At 36.0% G+C, this 15,800-nt stretch overlaps 2 protein-coding genes and 1 long non-coding RNA gene across 3 annotated transcripts; 1 reads left to right on the top strand and 2 right to left on the bottom strand.

Annotated features, from left to right (window-relative positions):
• Nucleotides 1-3,566: 3,566 nt before the first annotated feature.
• LOC113723123 (pectate lyase-like) lies at nt 3,567-6,012 on the top strand. The gene is made up of 4 exons (XM_072058933.1): nt 3,567-3,872; nt 4,050-4,728; nt 5,048-5,293; nt 5,402-6,012. Exons 1-4 carry the CDS (start codon nt 3,769-3,771, stop codon nt 5,621-5,623), a joined length of 1,251 nt encoding a protein of 416 aa, XP_071915034.1. The 5' UTR covers nt 3,567-3,768; the 3' UTR covers nt 5,624-6,012.
• A 453-nt stretch (nt 6,013-6,465) lies between these two features.
• LOC113723030 (FACT complex subunit SSRP1-like) lies at nt 6,466-12,268 on the bottom strand. Its single transcript, XM_072058932.1, has 16 exons — nt 12,110-12,268; nt 11,198-11,383; nt 10,292-10,397; nt 9,700-9,836; nt 9,466-9,549; nt 9,278-9,372; nt 9,086-9,194; nt 8,884-8,970; nt 8,707-8,799; nt 8,418-8,615; nt 8,190-8,335; nt 7,962-8,109; nt 7,433-7,528; nt 7,137-7,316; nt 6,922-7,000; nt 6,466-6,844 (listed from the first exon to the last, which is right to left on the bottom strand). The coding sequence occupies exons 1-16, from the start codon at nt 12,161-12,163 to the stop codon at nt 6,714-6,716; spliced, it is 1,929 nt and encodes a 642-aa protein (XP_071915033.1). The 5' UTR covers nt 12,164-12,268; the 3' UTR covers nt 6,466-6,713.
• A 1,290-nt stretch (nt 12,269-13,558) lies between these two features.
• LOC140011044 (uncharacterized) lies at nt 13,559-15,721 on the bottom strand. The gene is made up of 2 exons (XR_011818286.1): nt 15,230-15,721; nt 13,559-13,759 (listed from the first exon to the last, which is right to left on the bottom strand). It is a non-coding gene; the product is annotated as an uncharacterized lncRNA (long non-coding RNA).
• Nucleotides 15,722-15,800: the final 79 nt, after the last annotated feature.

The raw sequence follows: 15,800 nt of genomic DNA on the forward strand, positions 1-15,800 counted from the left end.
ATGATACATCACTATGTTACGAAGGAAATTAATAAAGTTGGCATGACTATATTACAAACCATTCATCTTGAGTTAAATTAAAATTCTTGTTTTGCATGCAGGAGTTTGGGAGAATCACCACCCCTAGATTTTAAGCCTTTTTAAGGCCTCCATATAACCAACGACAAAAAAAAAAAAAAAAACAAAAATTCCTTCTTAATTACATGCAATATATAATGGTGGAATTCACTATGCACCTAGCTATATAATGTCTAAAATCTTTTTTGATTTATATTTTGAATCACTATCATGAACATCAATCAAGTTTTACTTAACAATCAAATTAGTACTCTACATTACTCAGATTGTTGAAGGTATGGCTCGCGCATTCATTTCATCATGGTCCAATTCTATCTATAGCTTATTTGACCTCATTTTTAAATCATTGTCATGAATGTCTACTTAACAGAAGATGAAAGCATACTACAAAAGCTTAAGGTGATTATTTTCTAATTGCTCCGAAAGTTTTAGGCGGCAATGTAATTTAGGATATGCCAAAAGCTTCCTTTGAGGCTTTGAGAGTACGAAAATTTCGAATTTTTAGATGAGTGCACTCAAAATCTGAAATGACAAAGACGTCCACGTAAAAGAAGAGGTTAAAATATCAAAAATCACAAAAATGAAAATGAAATACAACTCACAAGGTACTGTGCTACTTTGAAGTTCTAAAACTAATCGATTGATAGATTAAATGATGAGATCATATATCTTCTAATTGATTGTCCAAAAAATGGAACTTAACGCTAAACGAGTAATTAGCTTTGAACAAATTTATTAGTTAAAAAAAAAATAAGAAGAAGAATAAATAGAAGCTGTATCATATTCATAATAGTATATTGGGAATATACCTTGTCATATAAAGAGTTAGGGAAAATCGTTCAAAACGTTTCTCACATTTTGCAAGATAACTTTTTTCATCCGTCATTTTTAAAAGTGTAATTTTATATTCCTTACAAATTCGCATTGATCAAATTTAGTCCCTACTTAGATTTCAGACTAGTTTTTGTCGGAATTCACCACGTACCTTGCATGTGATCATTTTTTAAGGATAAATTTGTCAAATCAAATTTTACATAATTTGATTCATAGTTTCTCACATTTCACAAAATGAATTTTTTCATCTCTAACATTTTACAAAATGAATTGTTTCGACCCTCACATTTCACAAAATGAATTTTTTCATCTCTTACATTTTTCAAAATGAATTTAAACTCATGTAAATATTTATTTGATTTCATCTGAACAGTACGAATAGGATGTAATATATTTCTATTTGATTTCACCTAAAATAGCAAATCGTAGTTATACATATGCTATTCAATAGATATATACAAGTGTTTAAAATTAACAATTTTATTTTAAATCCAAATATATATATATATATCTATATGATTACACCATGTGAACTTATTCAATATTTGTGACCTTTCTCTTTTGGTAATAATTTATTTATTGAGTTGTATAATAAGGTCATCTAATTAATGGATTCTAATTCGAATTCTATAATTGTGCTAATAAATTATAGTTTAAATCTCTGTTTTTAAACTCGGACCGGACCGGCCAATCGAACCGAGAATAAGTCATTTGTCCGGTCCAAGTTAACTCTAAAAATCGGAAAATCAAAAATTTGGTCAAATCGGGTTTTGACCCGGTTTGACCAGAAAAATAAGAACCGGGATTCCACCATGCATCTCACGCAAGGAAAGGAAAGAGCGGGTCCCGCTCCTCTTGGCTCCACATGCCCAGCCAAAATCCCAAAACGCAACACACGATTTTTGTAGTGGAGTGTGGGACATGTATGCACAGTTGATTATTGCTACAATGCTGCTACATCCCTGGCCACAACTCCTGGCCACAACTCGCTCGCACGTGTTCATACAATATCCATAGCTTCTTGCTCCCACCTCTTAATGCATGTATATAGATTTTTTTTTTTACTTTTTTTTGAAAGGTCAAAATATTTTTAATAGTATGTTTTGACCCTTAGGTTATTAAAAATTATTAATATATCTCAAATATTTTATACTTTATAAATGTTGTCTTAAAATTTGGTGTTATTTTTAAATAAAGTCCATAATTTTAATTCTAAACTCGTTAATACTCATTAAATAATATAAATTGTTACTTGATTGTTCTATTTTTTTGTATTTTCTTGTTAAATATATTTGAAACATTAAATATATATGAATATACCTTTATTAATATTAACATGTTATTAGGTATTTTACATACAATATTTTAATTTTTAAATAATTTTTATTTATGACATCATCCGGTTCAATCCCGATCGAATCCGATTGAACCCATTGACCCCTGAGCTCGACCGAGTCGATACCCAGTCCGGTTCTGAAAACATAGGTTTAAATCTAAAATTTCTATTCGCCACTTTAAGACCAATAGTTAAATTAGTTGTCTTGTGATTATTTTAAAATTTGAAAGTGTCAATCACTTATTTCTTTTTATCATTCTTTTTCTTTGTTTATTTTGTTCTGTCCAAATTTAATTCGATATAAACACTCGATAATGTTTAAGATTAAATGTCTTTTTTGTTTTCAATTTTCGAGTAAAAAGAAATGAATATGAGTGAAAAACTAATAATTTTTTAAAACCCATGTATATATCTATTTGATTGCACCTAAACAGTATGAATAGCATATAATATATCAAGTGATTATATATTACATACTATTCTTACTCTTCAGATGAAATCAAATAGATATATACATGAATTTAAAAAAAATTATTCGCATACATGGTCAATGAGTGATGAAAAATTTCATTTTGTGAAATGTGAGGGACTATGAATCGAATTATGTAAAATTTGATTCGACAATTTTGCTTTTAAAAAATAATTACATACAAGGCATATGGTGGATTCTGACCAAAAATTAGTCAGAAATTTAGATAGGAACAAAATTTGATTAATGTGAATTTGTAAGAGATGTAAAATTACACTTTTAAAAGTGAGGGACGAAAAATATTATTTTGTAAAATGCGAGGGACTTTTTGAACGATTTTCCCATAACAATACAAAAGGAATTTTTCAGGAGCTTCATGCTTTACATTTTGTAATTAAGTTGAGGCATTAATCCTTCTGACCCCGAAAGAAAAATTGCAAACAAGGAGTTGAGGCACTCCCAAAACCTCGGAAAGTGGGGAGCTTTCCCCGCAGAATCTCTCCTTCTAATCTAAGGGAATGAATCTGACGCAACTTAACCCTCACCGTTGATGACCGTTGAAAGTTGAAAACTATTTACCGGTAGTAGTACAATACTTAGCGGTAACAGCATTTTTGGCGTCTTTTTGTTATGTACATCAACAAGAAAAGAAAATAAAAGAAGAAAACAGACACACACACAAAAAAAAAAGGCGAAAAAAGCACTCTCAAGTGATGAGAGGAGCGACCTAGGATTGGCTGACCATGTTTCACGCTCCTCAGTTTTCTAGAATCTGTGGTTGAACCAACTTTCGAGTAGTTAAGGCACCATATTAAGCACCAATCTTGTTTATAAAGGGAATTCTCTGAATGCATATAATCCAGGCGAGTTTGATCCTTCAGGCTGGTCTATACAGCTCTGATCCCAGAGCACAAAGGGTTTCGGCCCTAGACCATTGCCACCACGTTTATGCACAATCTAGGACACACACATATATATTTGACATAGGCTTCTTCGATCTATCTCAAACAGACTAACCAATTCTCCCAAGATTTCGTGCTCACAAAAGATCATGGGGTCATCTGAACTCACCAATTGCTTTTTTCTCCTCTTCTTCGGTTTGGCTTCAGTTGTTCCCGCACTGACTACAGCAAATGTATTTGTACGTGATGAAGGGTGATTTTCTATTCTTTTCTCCTTTCGTGCAGTACTATATATGCATCATATCATTTCTTTTCTTTTAACTAGCCCGCGGACCCTCGACAATAATTGCAGTATGTGTACATACTTACAATCATGCATGCCAATTGATCACTGATACGTACGGTGCCTGATACATACACATGTTTGCAGGGCTTTACACCGGTTTCATGACTTGATGCCATTGAATGCCACCATCAGAAGAGAGCTCAGGGGAAGGAGATACAGAGGGCCATGCATGGCCACCAACGTGATTGACAAATGCTGGAGATGCGACCCCAACTGGGCTAATAACAGGCAGCGGCTGGCAGATTGTGCCCAAGGTTTCGGCCGCGCTGCCAAGGGTGGCCAAGGTGGCCCAATCTACGTGGTTACTGATCCCTCGGACGATAATGTGGCTGAGCCAAGACCAGGCACCCTCAGGCATGCTGTGATCCAGAAAGGGCCACTGTGGATCATATTTGCTCGAAGCATGACAATTACCCTTTCTCAGGAATTGATCATGCAGAGTCACAAAACAATCGACGGGCGCGGTGTCAATGTCCACATTGCTTATGGCGCTGGTTTCACCATCCAATTTGTGCGGAATATCATCATTCATAATCTTCATATCCACGATGTCAAAACAACATCCGGGGGCATGATCAGGGACTCCGTGGATCATGTTGGCTTAAGGACTGCTAATGAAGGCGATGGAATTAGCATCTTTGGAGCTAGGGATGTTTGGCTTGATCATCTCTCCATGTCTAAATGTTCTGATGGCCTCATCGACGCCGTCCAGGCTTCGACTGCAATCACCATCTCGAATTGCCACTTTACTGATCACGACAAGGTAATTACTAGAAGTAAATCTTCTACTTCTAATAACTACTCCCTCCATCTATCCGACTAATCTAGAACATTTGGTTAGGCCCACAATTTTCATAGCTAGAACATTTGACAAGCATTGTCTTCCTTCGAAAATGTCAAATATTAGTACTACTTATCATGTGACATTCTCAATTTCGTTCTTCCTAACTACCACTCTCTCGTCCTTGATTTTGATTGCGAGAGTGGTTTAACTTTAACAAAGAGTAGGCAAAAATTTTCACCCAAGCAAAGAGTGACATTGAATAGACAACTAGCTACCAAATTAATCAATGCATGTGCAGGTGTTGCTATTCGGTGCCAGCGACGTCACCGAGGTGGATAAGAACATGCAGATCACAGTTGCATTCAACCATTTTGGCAAGAGACTGGTACAGAGAATGCCAAGGTGCCGATCGGGATTCTTCCATCTAGTTAACAATGACTACACCCATTGGGAAATGTATGCAATTGGTGGAAGCCATGACGCTACAATTATAAGCCAGGGTAACCGTTTCATCGCCCCTCCGCTTTCACAATTTTTCAAAGAGGTAAAGCCCATGCCGACTCTTTTTGTCTTCTTTTGTATTTTTTTAAGTGCAAGCCAAGGTTCCTCTCCTCAAATTTTTCAATCGTGTATTCGTGGAACGGCGGTACAGGTAACGCATAGGGATGCTCCAGTTGCCTTGTGGAGTAAATGGACATGGGTGTCAGATGGAGATGTTTTCTTGAATGGAGCTAGATTTGTACCCTCTGGAAATCCAGACGGAGCTAGGCAATTCGCCGCTCTCGAATTGATCAAAGCAGCTCCGGGGACGGAAGTTTTCACGTTGACAAGATTCTCAGGTTTTCTTGGTTGCGTGATTGGACGGGCCTGCTAGAAACGAGAATTGAATATGGAATCTCGGAGTTCATGAAGCTTAAGCTGTGATTCTGATGAGAAAACATTTTATCTTTTTGGTTGTGGGGGTGCGGGTGCCAATGTAATACACACCAAACTGGAAGAGTTTTGTCTTCGAATTTTGGAAAAGGAAAAAAGAAATTCAAAATTGGGTGAGTACCAGATTTAAACTTAAAAATGCGGAGTGGGAAATGATTGAAAAGGTTTGATAAATTTGTAAAGAATGGTGTGGATGTACGTAACATTTTGTCGATGCTGATTACAGGTTGATGAGATGAGATGTCTATCAATCTAAGCGGTGCATTCCATTTGTAGTTTGTGATTCAAATGTAAACTTGGAAATTGGAAGACGTACATTCTTTTGATTGACCAGGCAATTCCCCGAAAAAAGAAAAAAAGAATGTGCAATTCCCCTCCTTTTGCAAGGCAGCGTCTACATTCGTGCTAACTTCTTTTCGTTTACGCGGAAAGTGGATGTTGTTTTATTGCTTTAACAAGAAAAATCTAATACTCAAAAAGGAAGCGCACATCAAACAGCAAATGTAACCCACATTACAATTGCATTCTTGCAATGAATCGAGATATAATTTTAAGTTGTGGAAATTTTTTCAAATGGACAAAGCTTTGAACTAAATGAGCAAATTTTGATCATAACTTTCTTGTACACGGCTGATGCGAAATCTTGCCCAGGCAAAAATCTGGAAAATGGAATCATACGGCGTAGTTCCCTTGAGCCTACAAAATGCGGTGGTTCTAAATTTTAAGTTTGCATTCATAAGTTTCTCCGGAAGTTTAAGAATTTCGCGGATGTATGCAAAGCGATTACCATGTATGAAGTGTTATTTTTTTACTAATAAGGAAAAATGTGAGATTTATGTCAGAAGTGTTTGTTTTAGTTAAAACCCTCCAGCCTCCAGAAAAGGGCCTTCGATTCACACACCCCGGCATCAAATGAGAACTGATTGTCGGAGATGGGAATTACCAAAGCATGAGCAAAACATATCATCATCTCCTAGACTTGGCACTATCGAGCATTCTAATAATTGTAATTCAGGAACCACAATCTAGGCCTATGCAGTGTCAGATTCGTTGCCAGAGTCGATGTTTACCGCAGCCTGTGGGTTCTTGTAGCCGCTGATCTCATCGCTGTATCTTTTCTTGTCTGCACGAGCCTTTGCTTCATAAGGCGCTTTTTCCTCGGCTACGAATCAAACAGCACAATTAGATCACAGAGCATCAGAGCATCAAGCAAGGGCTACTCGTGTGAAATATGCATACCTGACATCTTATTCCATCTTTCTCCAAGGACCTTTCCAACCTCTGTGAATGATATTCCCGGAATATTTTTCTTCACATTCTGCAGAAAAAACAGGATGAGCAATCAAATCCTCCATCATCGGCATACAAGTAAAGAAGCAAAGCAAAAACCAACATTAGCAACTGTCCTACGAAAAGTGGAGCAAAATAGTGAACCAATCATTTGATATCCTCACCTCCCTCTCTGCCTGTGAGAAGAACATGAAAGCACTGACAGCTCTTTTTGGTGCATTTGGATCCTTTTTCTTCTTTTGCTTCTTCTTTTTAACGTCATCATTACCATCTTTGGCTTTTTTCCTACTCACAGATGACTTTGAAGCAGAGGGCTCCTTTTTGACTTTCTTCTTTGCGGGCACCTGAAGACATGGCACACCATGTGACCACCATTACAAAATCTGAAGTTTACAACCCACAACCCCTAACACCACAAGAAAGAGTACATAGTATACAAATAAAAGAAGAAATCCGTCACCTCCTCATCTCCACCATCACTGCCATCTGATTCTCCTTCACCAGAATCATCAGTAGGAGAGCCTCCATCATCTTTGTCAATAACAAAATCTTCATCCTGCAAAGGATTATCAGATTTGTGCACCATTACCTCCTCCAATACAATAGGTAACAACAGGAAACCCAAAAGCGAACAAAACCAACCACAACTATATCCAAATATTTGTTGTTATTTAACCGGAAAGATACATCAAATCTGCCTATGCATTTTTAAGTTTCCATCTGCTGCCACTATTGAGACTCCAACTTACATAGCATGCAGAATTAAAAGCACATACGGAAAGGTAGCCAATAAATTTAATATTAATATCAGAGAACAACAAGATGAATGACAAGGATAGGAAGTAATTGCATGCATTTCTGCTTCTGAAGAATGATCTAACTTAGAGCAATTCGGTAATGCAGGCAAGCAATGAAGCCAAAGGCATAGATAATCGTGAGAATTGTGTTCCAACCGACAACTGGCAACAGATTAATTGCCATAAACTTACCTCCTCATCACTCTCATCCCCACCAGCCTCATTCTTGATACGCTCTAGATGTGGATCAACAGCATCATCATCATCCTCCGGTAAAACAGGCAGTATAGCATCTCTACTCTGAGCTTCACCAAGGTTCATGATCTTCAGTCCCTTTGAACTAGAACAAACAATCACTATTGCCAGTGTATATGCCCCAGTCTCTAAATATGTAGACAATTTAGAAGGCTTGTTACACACCTGATAAAGTCAAAAAGACTATGGTATTCATTTCTCTGTATGTTCCGGAAAAGATGCTCCTGCTCAGTCTTAAGTCTGATAAGTAAATCGAAGTAGTGCATGTTTGAACCTCCAGCAGAATGCCTTTGAAACTCCAAATAATCAATCTACGTACAGCACGAAAAGGTCAACCATCCAGCATAAACAGGAACCCATTCCAAACAAGTTAATTCGTGACAAAAAGCACACCTCTTCATGAAGAATAAGAGTAGGTGGTTTGGGTAAAAAGAAAAAGCTCTTCTCAAGAGGATAAAGAACTCCATCCTCAGCTTTCAGTGATGACTTCACAGCATAACCATCCTGACAGCTACGGAACTTCCCGGGTCTGGTGACTTTGGCACCGGACAAGCCACGAAGAACCATCGTAAAAACCTCATGAATTAATCCCTGAAGTTCAAAGGAAGTCCAAAAAACATGTAAATGAAGATCCTCAAAATATTAGTAGTCTAAAATTCATCTTTACGCCACTATGTATTGCCTTGTAGGTTGGTTCTAGCTTGTCCTTGTATTTGGTTCTGAGAAGATCTTCACTCATTGAAAGGGTGCTATCAACCACATAATCTGTTTCAAACTGCATATCAAGTAGAACACAAACACATGACAAATAGTTAAAAAAGTAACCACAAAATGATATGATTAAACAACAATAAGATACCTGCAAAACAATATGTGGATACAATGTTTGGCCCTTCCGAATGGGTGGATCAAGTGTGACAACAACAAAGGTAAATGGCTGATTGGACTGCACAAGTAAAGCAAAAACATATAAATTGCAGGAATTATGTAAAAATTAGCACAACCGAGTATTTTCAACATTAATTTGCCAAAGTAAGCAAATGATTTTGTAAGAAGAATACCTTAGGCAACAAAAAAAGACGAACAACACTGCTGTACTGAATTTTGAAATCATTGGCCTGCCCCTGGAGACGCAAAAATGACAGATGAAGTTCAACATTGTATCGACCCCTGCACAAATACAAGACACACGTGTTAATCTGAAGCAGCCAAAGAACAAACACAAATAGAATAAATCTACAGTGCCGAGATACCTTGGAGTGAGAATAGCAATCCCCTCAAATGTAACTACAGATTCCTCCCCTCCAGCTCCAACATCCGCCATGGACATGATTTTGTCACGAAATACCTGATGGAAGTGCGAAACAAACTATTCAACACCTCAAATCACGCAATACGGGTACCCCAAAAAGTGCCCCATCCCAGAAGAGGAATTTATTACCTGAGCAGGAGGGCGATTTTCATCACCAACAAATTGCATGTTTGAGTTAGGTATATGGAAACTGATTTCCATCAACGAATCTTTCTGCAAAAATTGATGAATGAATAGCAAGACTAGAGTAAGCTTTAGTGCCAGAAGGATTTCGAATCAGCTATAAGTCCATGAGCAAAATATTTACTTAATTTAGCTTAAGCAAGTTAGAATAGAAGTAAGAAATTGCAACAGCAACTAAACCTCATTGGCCCCAGTAGTATCATCCACATGGAACTCCAACATGACATCATTTTTCCCCTGAAGTTGTGTTTGTGCAACGTCTGCCAAAGATACTTCAAATGCTTGCTTAGAACCAACAAGAAACGTAAGATTATTCCCTGAAAGAAAGCACCGGCTAAACATCAATTATGTTCCAGGCAGTAAAGTGACGATGGAGTATATTTCTTATTGATAGCTAACTAAAACAGAAAAAGGAACAGGAAAAATTTGTACTGATGACATGCAACAACTTGAAATAGAGAGGTTCCAAAACTATTGAATCTTGGAAAACCAAGAAAAGCAAAGAGTTCCGTATGAAGTAACAAGAAACCAAAATGAATCCACAAAATCATATGTTGGTTACACTAACAGCTCTACGAGATGGGTCATATTTCCTAATACAACCTTATGGATTCTAGGCCTGAGTGATATGATTATCCTTATCACTAACAGGATCTCTATTAATAAGAAAATAAACAGTTACCCAGATGATATTATCAAATGACTGTAAAGGAGGCAACTAAAAGAAAAATCAAGGAAACCAAAGATAAAACCTAAGCAAAGGACAACCAACCATTTAGATCAACTTCTCCCCAATTCTTCCCACTAACAGAAAGCTGCTTCTCTTCTGGTGTTATTCCACAAGTAGTCTGGAAAAAAGCGGATAGACTGGTAACATCCTGCAAATGAAGTACAACCAAGTGATAAGTACAACACATGCTAAAGAAGTCTAGGTAACAGATCTGTAGGAGCAATGATTGCAAAAGGATAAATTTTGAACCTATCAAACTTCAGAAAATAGAAAAGGATCATAGAACCAGAGAAAATGCTCGAGCTTCTTCCAGATAAAGGCCAAAGTCTTACAAGTCCACAAACATATTTTTTGTCCAATTACATATCAAAATAGACTAGGCTCACATCAGCTTATGGAAGACAAAAAATATGCTTGTAATTTCAATTCAGTATTCTCAATATACCCATAACACCAAGTAATCTCAATTCAGTATTCTCAATATATCCATAACACCAAGTAATCTCAATTCAGTATTCTCAAAGACGTGCTAGAGTTCATGATCTTGGTGAATCCACAGAAGTCAGGAGTGTCCTCCAATAATGCAGATCTAGATTCCCTTTTTCTTTTTCCCTTTTTTTCCCCATAACACCAAATATATAAATTTTCTGTTATCAATGACATGCTAGAGTTCATGATCTTGGTGAATTCACAGAATTCAGAAGCGTCCTCCAACAATGCAGATTTATCTTTTCCTTTTTTAATTTTTTTTCCTGAATTCAACATGGCAATATGCAACCTCCTTATAATAATTGAAAAAAGAAAGACATTGGGCCAACACACAAGAAGTTTTATAACATTTCTCACGCTCCTTCAGCTATGTTCTCAATTACATGACGCAAAATATCTAACTCGGAGCCAAGATAAATAGAAGAACTAAAGAGAGGACAAAGTTGGGTAAAAGAGTACCTGATCCCGGAAGCCAGTAAATTTATAGAAGAGACCATCCTTAATACGAACTCCAAGCTGATTAGATCGAGGGACTTTCATCCAGGAAAGGCCCACCAAATCGGACTTGTCCACTTCCACAGCCTTACCGCCGCCTTGTTTCTTCCATAGGATACCCCCAGAATGAACCCTTAATTGTCCTGGATTCTGCATTTTGCAACCAATAAAACGAAAAATTAGAAGAAGAGGATAAAAAATGTATAAGCCAAAATCTCAGAAAATTCAGTCTAGCATGCAGGAGCCTCTTCATTTGAAACCCTAACTTTTTGTGTCAAATAAAAATTAGCAAGTCTCAGGAACGATTCAGCGATAGGCACTCAGTAAACGGATTAAATTTCCGTTGTAACAAAGGGGAAAAAAAGTAAAAGATAAAGAAAATAAATGGTTGATATAATTTCAACTAACGCAACCGTTTTCCAAAAACTGAATTTTTAAGCTCATATATGTTCATAAAAGTGATGTACAAATTCTTCAAGAAGCACCGACAAACAAGAAATGACGGAGACTAGAAAAACGGAGGCCTATTAAGATATTGAAGTGAATACGAAATGTGCCAGCCGTCAAAACCCTAGAATCTTTTCCTACAGAAAAACCAGAAATTTCTGTCGGCTTGACAAAGAATCAAAGCGTAATTGATAAGTGTCACCAAAATGAAGCATCAACTCGATGGAAAAGTTGAAAAGTGTTCCCTCAAACTAGGATTCCAGGTCGCAGCAAACATACCGACACCATAAGAACTAGACTAGGTTTTCAAGAAACCGTATACAAAACCCAAAGATGAAACAAAAATTTGCTTCGGGTAACAAGAACTTGGGGTATAAAGCAGTGGAAAATTAATCAATCAAGCAAAAGAAAGCAGGAGAGAGAACTCACAGTGCCGCCGCGACCTCCGAGAGAGATATTATTGAAGAGGTGACCATCTGCCATAGCTTCGAGAGCGAACGGGCGAATGGGTGCTTAGGTGAAAAATGAACTGAAACGATGAAGGGTGTTTGCGGGTTAATATAATATCTGAAGGGGGGCGTTGTGGCGCGAAGAGGTAATCAGATCCACCATTAAATGGGCTGGGCGGGGCTTTTAACTCCGGTCCAAACCCATCACAAATGGATCACGTGACTAGGCAGGTGACTGTATTCTCTCGTGGCATGACATTTCCGGACAGCGTTTGGCGGTTGGGATTGTTGAATTTATTTTTTTAATCATAAGATTGAAACTAAAATGATGAAATAAGTATATCTAATACAAGCCAATGTGTAATATATATATATATATGAGGGAGGTATTGTAAAAATTACAGGCAAAAATTGGTCAAACTTTCTTATACAAGCAAGAGGATTTCATCTTTTATATTTGGAAAATCCATAGTCCAAATATGCACCTGAAATTAAATTACACCCCAGAAATGTCAATTGTAAAGAGAAAAATCAGTAAGTGTTTGTTTGAATTGTAAGTGGGAGTAAGATAAACAAATATACCCATAGTAAAAGAAACATGAAGAAAGCGTCCCATGGATACTATAGGAGATGATGAAATCAAAATTGCGTAAAAGTGCTGAAAGAGGAATACTCGATGTCATGTATTATACTCTATTATTGGAGATAGATCGATTTTTGCCCATTAATGAAAGGTGGGCTTGAACAACTAATCAAATATTAGAGGAAAAATTAAAAAATTCAAAAATATTTTACCAGAAATCAGTTAAAAGCACAATTGAAGCTGAAACAAAAATCACGAAAGTTCTCATCTTTAGGTTCCGTTTGATAAAACTGAATCTGAATTCTGAAGTCTGAATTCTGAAATCTGAATACTGAAACAATTAATTTACTGAATTTTAAGCACTGAAAAAAATATATGAATGTCTGAATTTTAATGCTAAACCTATTTATGCTGTTTGATAAATATTTATAACTGAATGCTTAATAAGTTTAATTTGACAATTTTGCCCTTATATCCTTTCATTAAAAAAAGAAATAAAATCTATGATTTAATTAGTTTAAAATTGTTAGGTATGAAAATGACAATATTTATTTTTAAATCAAATTAATATAAAAGATGAAATATATTATATGAGGAGTATGGAAAAGATGTGAAAGTCATTAAAAAGGGAGAAAAGAAAAACTAAAAATCGTTAGATAGAGAATATTATGTTGTTTAATTAGATAAGAATTTTGAACATAATTAACAAACAAGGGTAGATTTGGTAGATAAGATAAGGTAATTGAAATAATTCTATTGATTCTTATCAGAATTAAGCATTCAGTTAGGATTCTTGTGCTGAAAAAAATACACATAGGTTCAGCACTGCTTAACAAGTTCAGTAAATAGATTTTTATTTATCAAACACTCAAAACATCTGAATGTCTGAAAAAATTCAGATTCAGCACTTTTTTATGTTATCAAACAGACCCTTAGTTTTTTTGAGGAGACACTTTTTTTTTTGTACCAAAGCCAGAATGACTTTTACGGCATTTTTCTTTGAGGAGACACTTGAAAGCAAGTTTTGAGAGCCTTCGCTGGTTGTGCCTATAAATTAGAAAAATAAGAATAGAGAAATTATGCTTAGAAAGATAAAACTTTTATGAACTTCTAATAAGAAATGAAAAGAGAGGGACGGGGGCCTAGGGAAGGGGATGACAAGTTTTAACTTAAAATTTTAATCTTTTACCTTGAGAATTCAGAGAAAATTCCATGCAAGTTGATTAATACACAATGAAATTAACTGTCAATTCCAAGAAAATGAACTAATACTTAAACCTGATTGCAAAAATGATGAAATTAAAAAAAACAAAAGAAGAAAATAAAAATTAAATAGTTGATCCTTAAATGCGTGGAAATTGTAGATTACGATGACAACAAATGGATTTAATGTTCGATGGAATTTGTAATCAAGTGAATCTCAAATCTGGAATTTGTAATTGGGGAGAATAAATTTTTCAGAGATAATAAAACAAACAAATGTCCCGTTTGGCAAATGAGTTTTTCGAATGTTCGCCTAAAATTTTATTGTAACTTACTGTAAAAGGTGTAGGAAAAATTTTTAAGATGAAAAACTTTTTTTTCTTTCTCTCTTTTTCTCTTTCTCTTTCTCTTTCTTTTTCTTTTTTTTCTTTTATTTCCTCTCCATTTCTTCTCCCTTCCCCCTCCCCTTCTCTCTACCCTACCACCCTCCCCTGGTCGCAAGTCTGGGGGAGAGGGAGAGGGGAGGGGAAAGGAGGAGGGAGAAAAGAAAAAAAAAAAAGCTTCTTTCTGTCAGCGCTGGAAAAGGTGTTGGGTAGTGGTGGTAGGTTGAAATGGGGGAGAAAGAAAAAGAAAGGAATAATGAAAATTTTTTTGTGTGTAGTTTAAAATTTTGAAAAGTTTTTTTAGGTTACAATAATTAAAGTTATTAAAAAACTAATAGTAAACAAATTTGGACAAAACCTCATTTGCCAAACAAGTCCTTTGGAGGAAAAGAAATTAAACATACCTTAGTACACAGTACAAAATCCTATAGAAATATGGCAAAATGATAAAGAAGAGAGAAAAGAAAAACTTCAAATGAATGGTCATTACAATTGTGCTGACTATTAAAGGACAAAGATGAAGGATTAGTATGGGAAAAAATACAAACAATTAGAGTAAGAGAGAAAGATGAAAAATTAGGTAATTAGACAGATAAAGTAACGATAGCAACCATGATTACACATCTAATTACAACTTTAATTAGCCACTTGAATTACAAAACACATAAGTAGTTTCCAAATCATTGATACCATCAACACAATTTGTAGTAGACTTTTGGAAACAAAATTAAGGGCAAAAACAAAATTTCACCAAAAACTCTAACAATCAATTACTTGCACCACATGCCACAAATGTATATAAACCCATGCTGAAAAGACAATCTCAGCCCCTAAGAGGCAAAAGAAATTCAACACAAGAGTTTGACTAAAAGTGCTTTTTATATAATATAAGAAAATATTTAAAAATAATTAAATAAGATAAACTTGTTACCTTTTTCTTTTTTCATATTGCACCCCCGATCATTAATAACCGCTACCCTTTTTCCTTATTCTTCCTCCAATGCTGCTACTTCCTTTCCCTATGATTTTCTTTCCGTTCTCTCTTTCCTTCCTCTTCTTCTTCTATCTTTTCTTTCCTCTCTTCTACTTCTTTTCCCATAACCAGTCTCTTTCTTTCCTCTTCTTAGTGAACTTCCCATTCCTTTCATTCCCTACTGGTTGCCGGTTTGGTCACGACTGTGACTAGTAGGGGAAGAGAGAGAAGGCAGGATGGTCACATCTAATTTGTGACTAGATCTGGGAAAAATGAGGGAGAGGAAGGTGGTTGTAGTAGAAAAAATGGGAATGGAAGGAACAGGAGGGATGGAGAGGGAAGGGACAGGGGAAAGGGATGGAGAGAGGAGAAAGAGATAAAGGATGGAGGCGTTAGAGGAAAAAGAAAGAGAGGGGAGCAGTAGTAGTAGGCGGTAGAGGGACGGCATCCTCCTATAATAGTTAGTAGTACTGAACAAGCGAGTTATCGATGGTTGTGGTAAGTAGTCGTGAAAATTAACAAAATTGGA

This window comes from Coffea arabica, chromosome 7e, assembly GCF_036785885.1.
Source record: "Coffea arabica cultivar ET-39 chromosome 7e, Coffea Arabica ET-39 HiFi, whole genome shotgun sequence".
In the NCBI taxonomy this organism is placed as follows: Eukaryota; Viridiplantae; Streptophyta; class Magnoliopsida; order Gentianales; family Rubiaceae; genus Coffea; species Coffea arabica.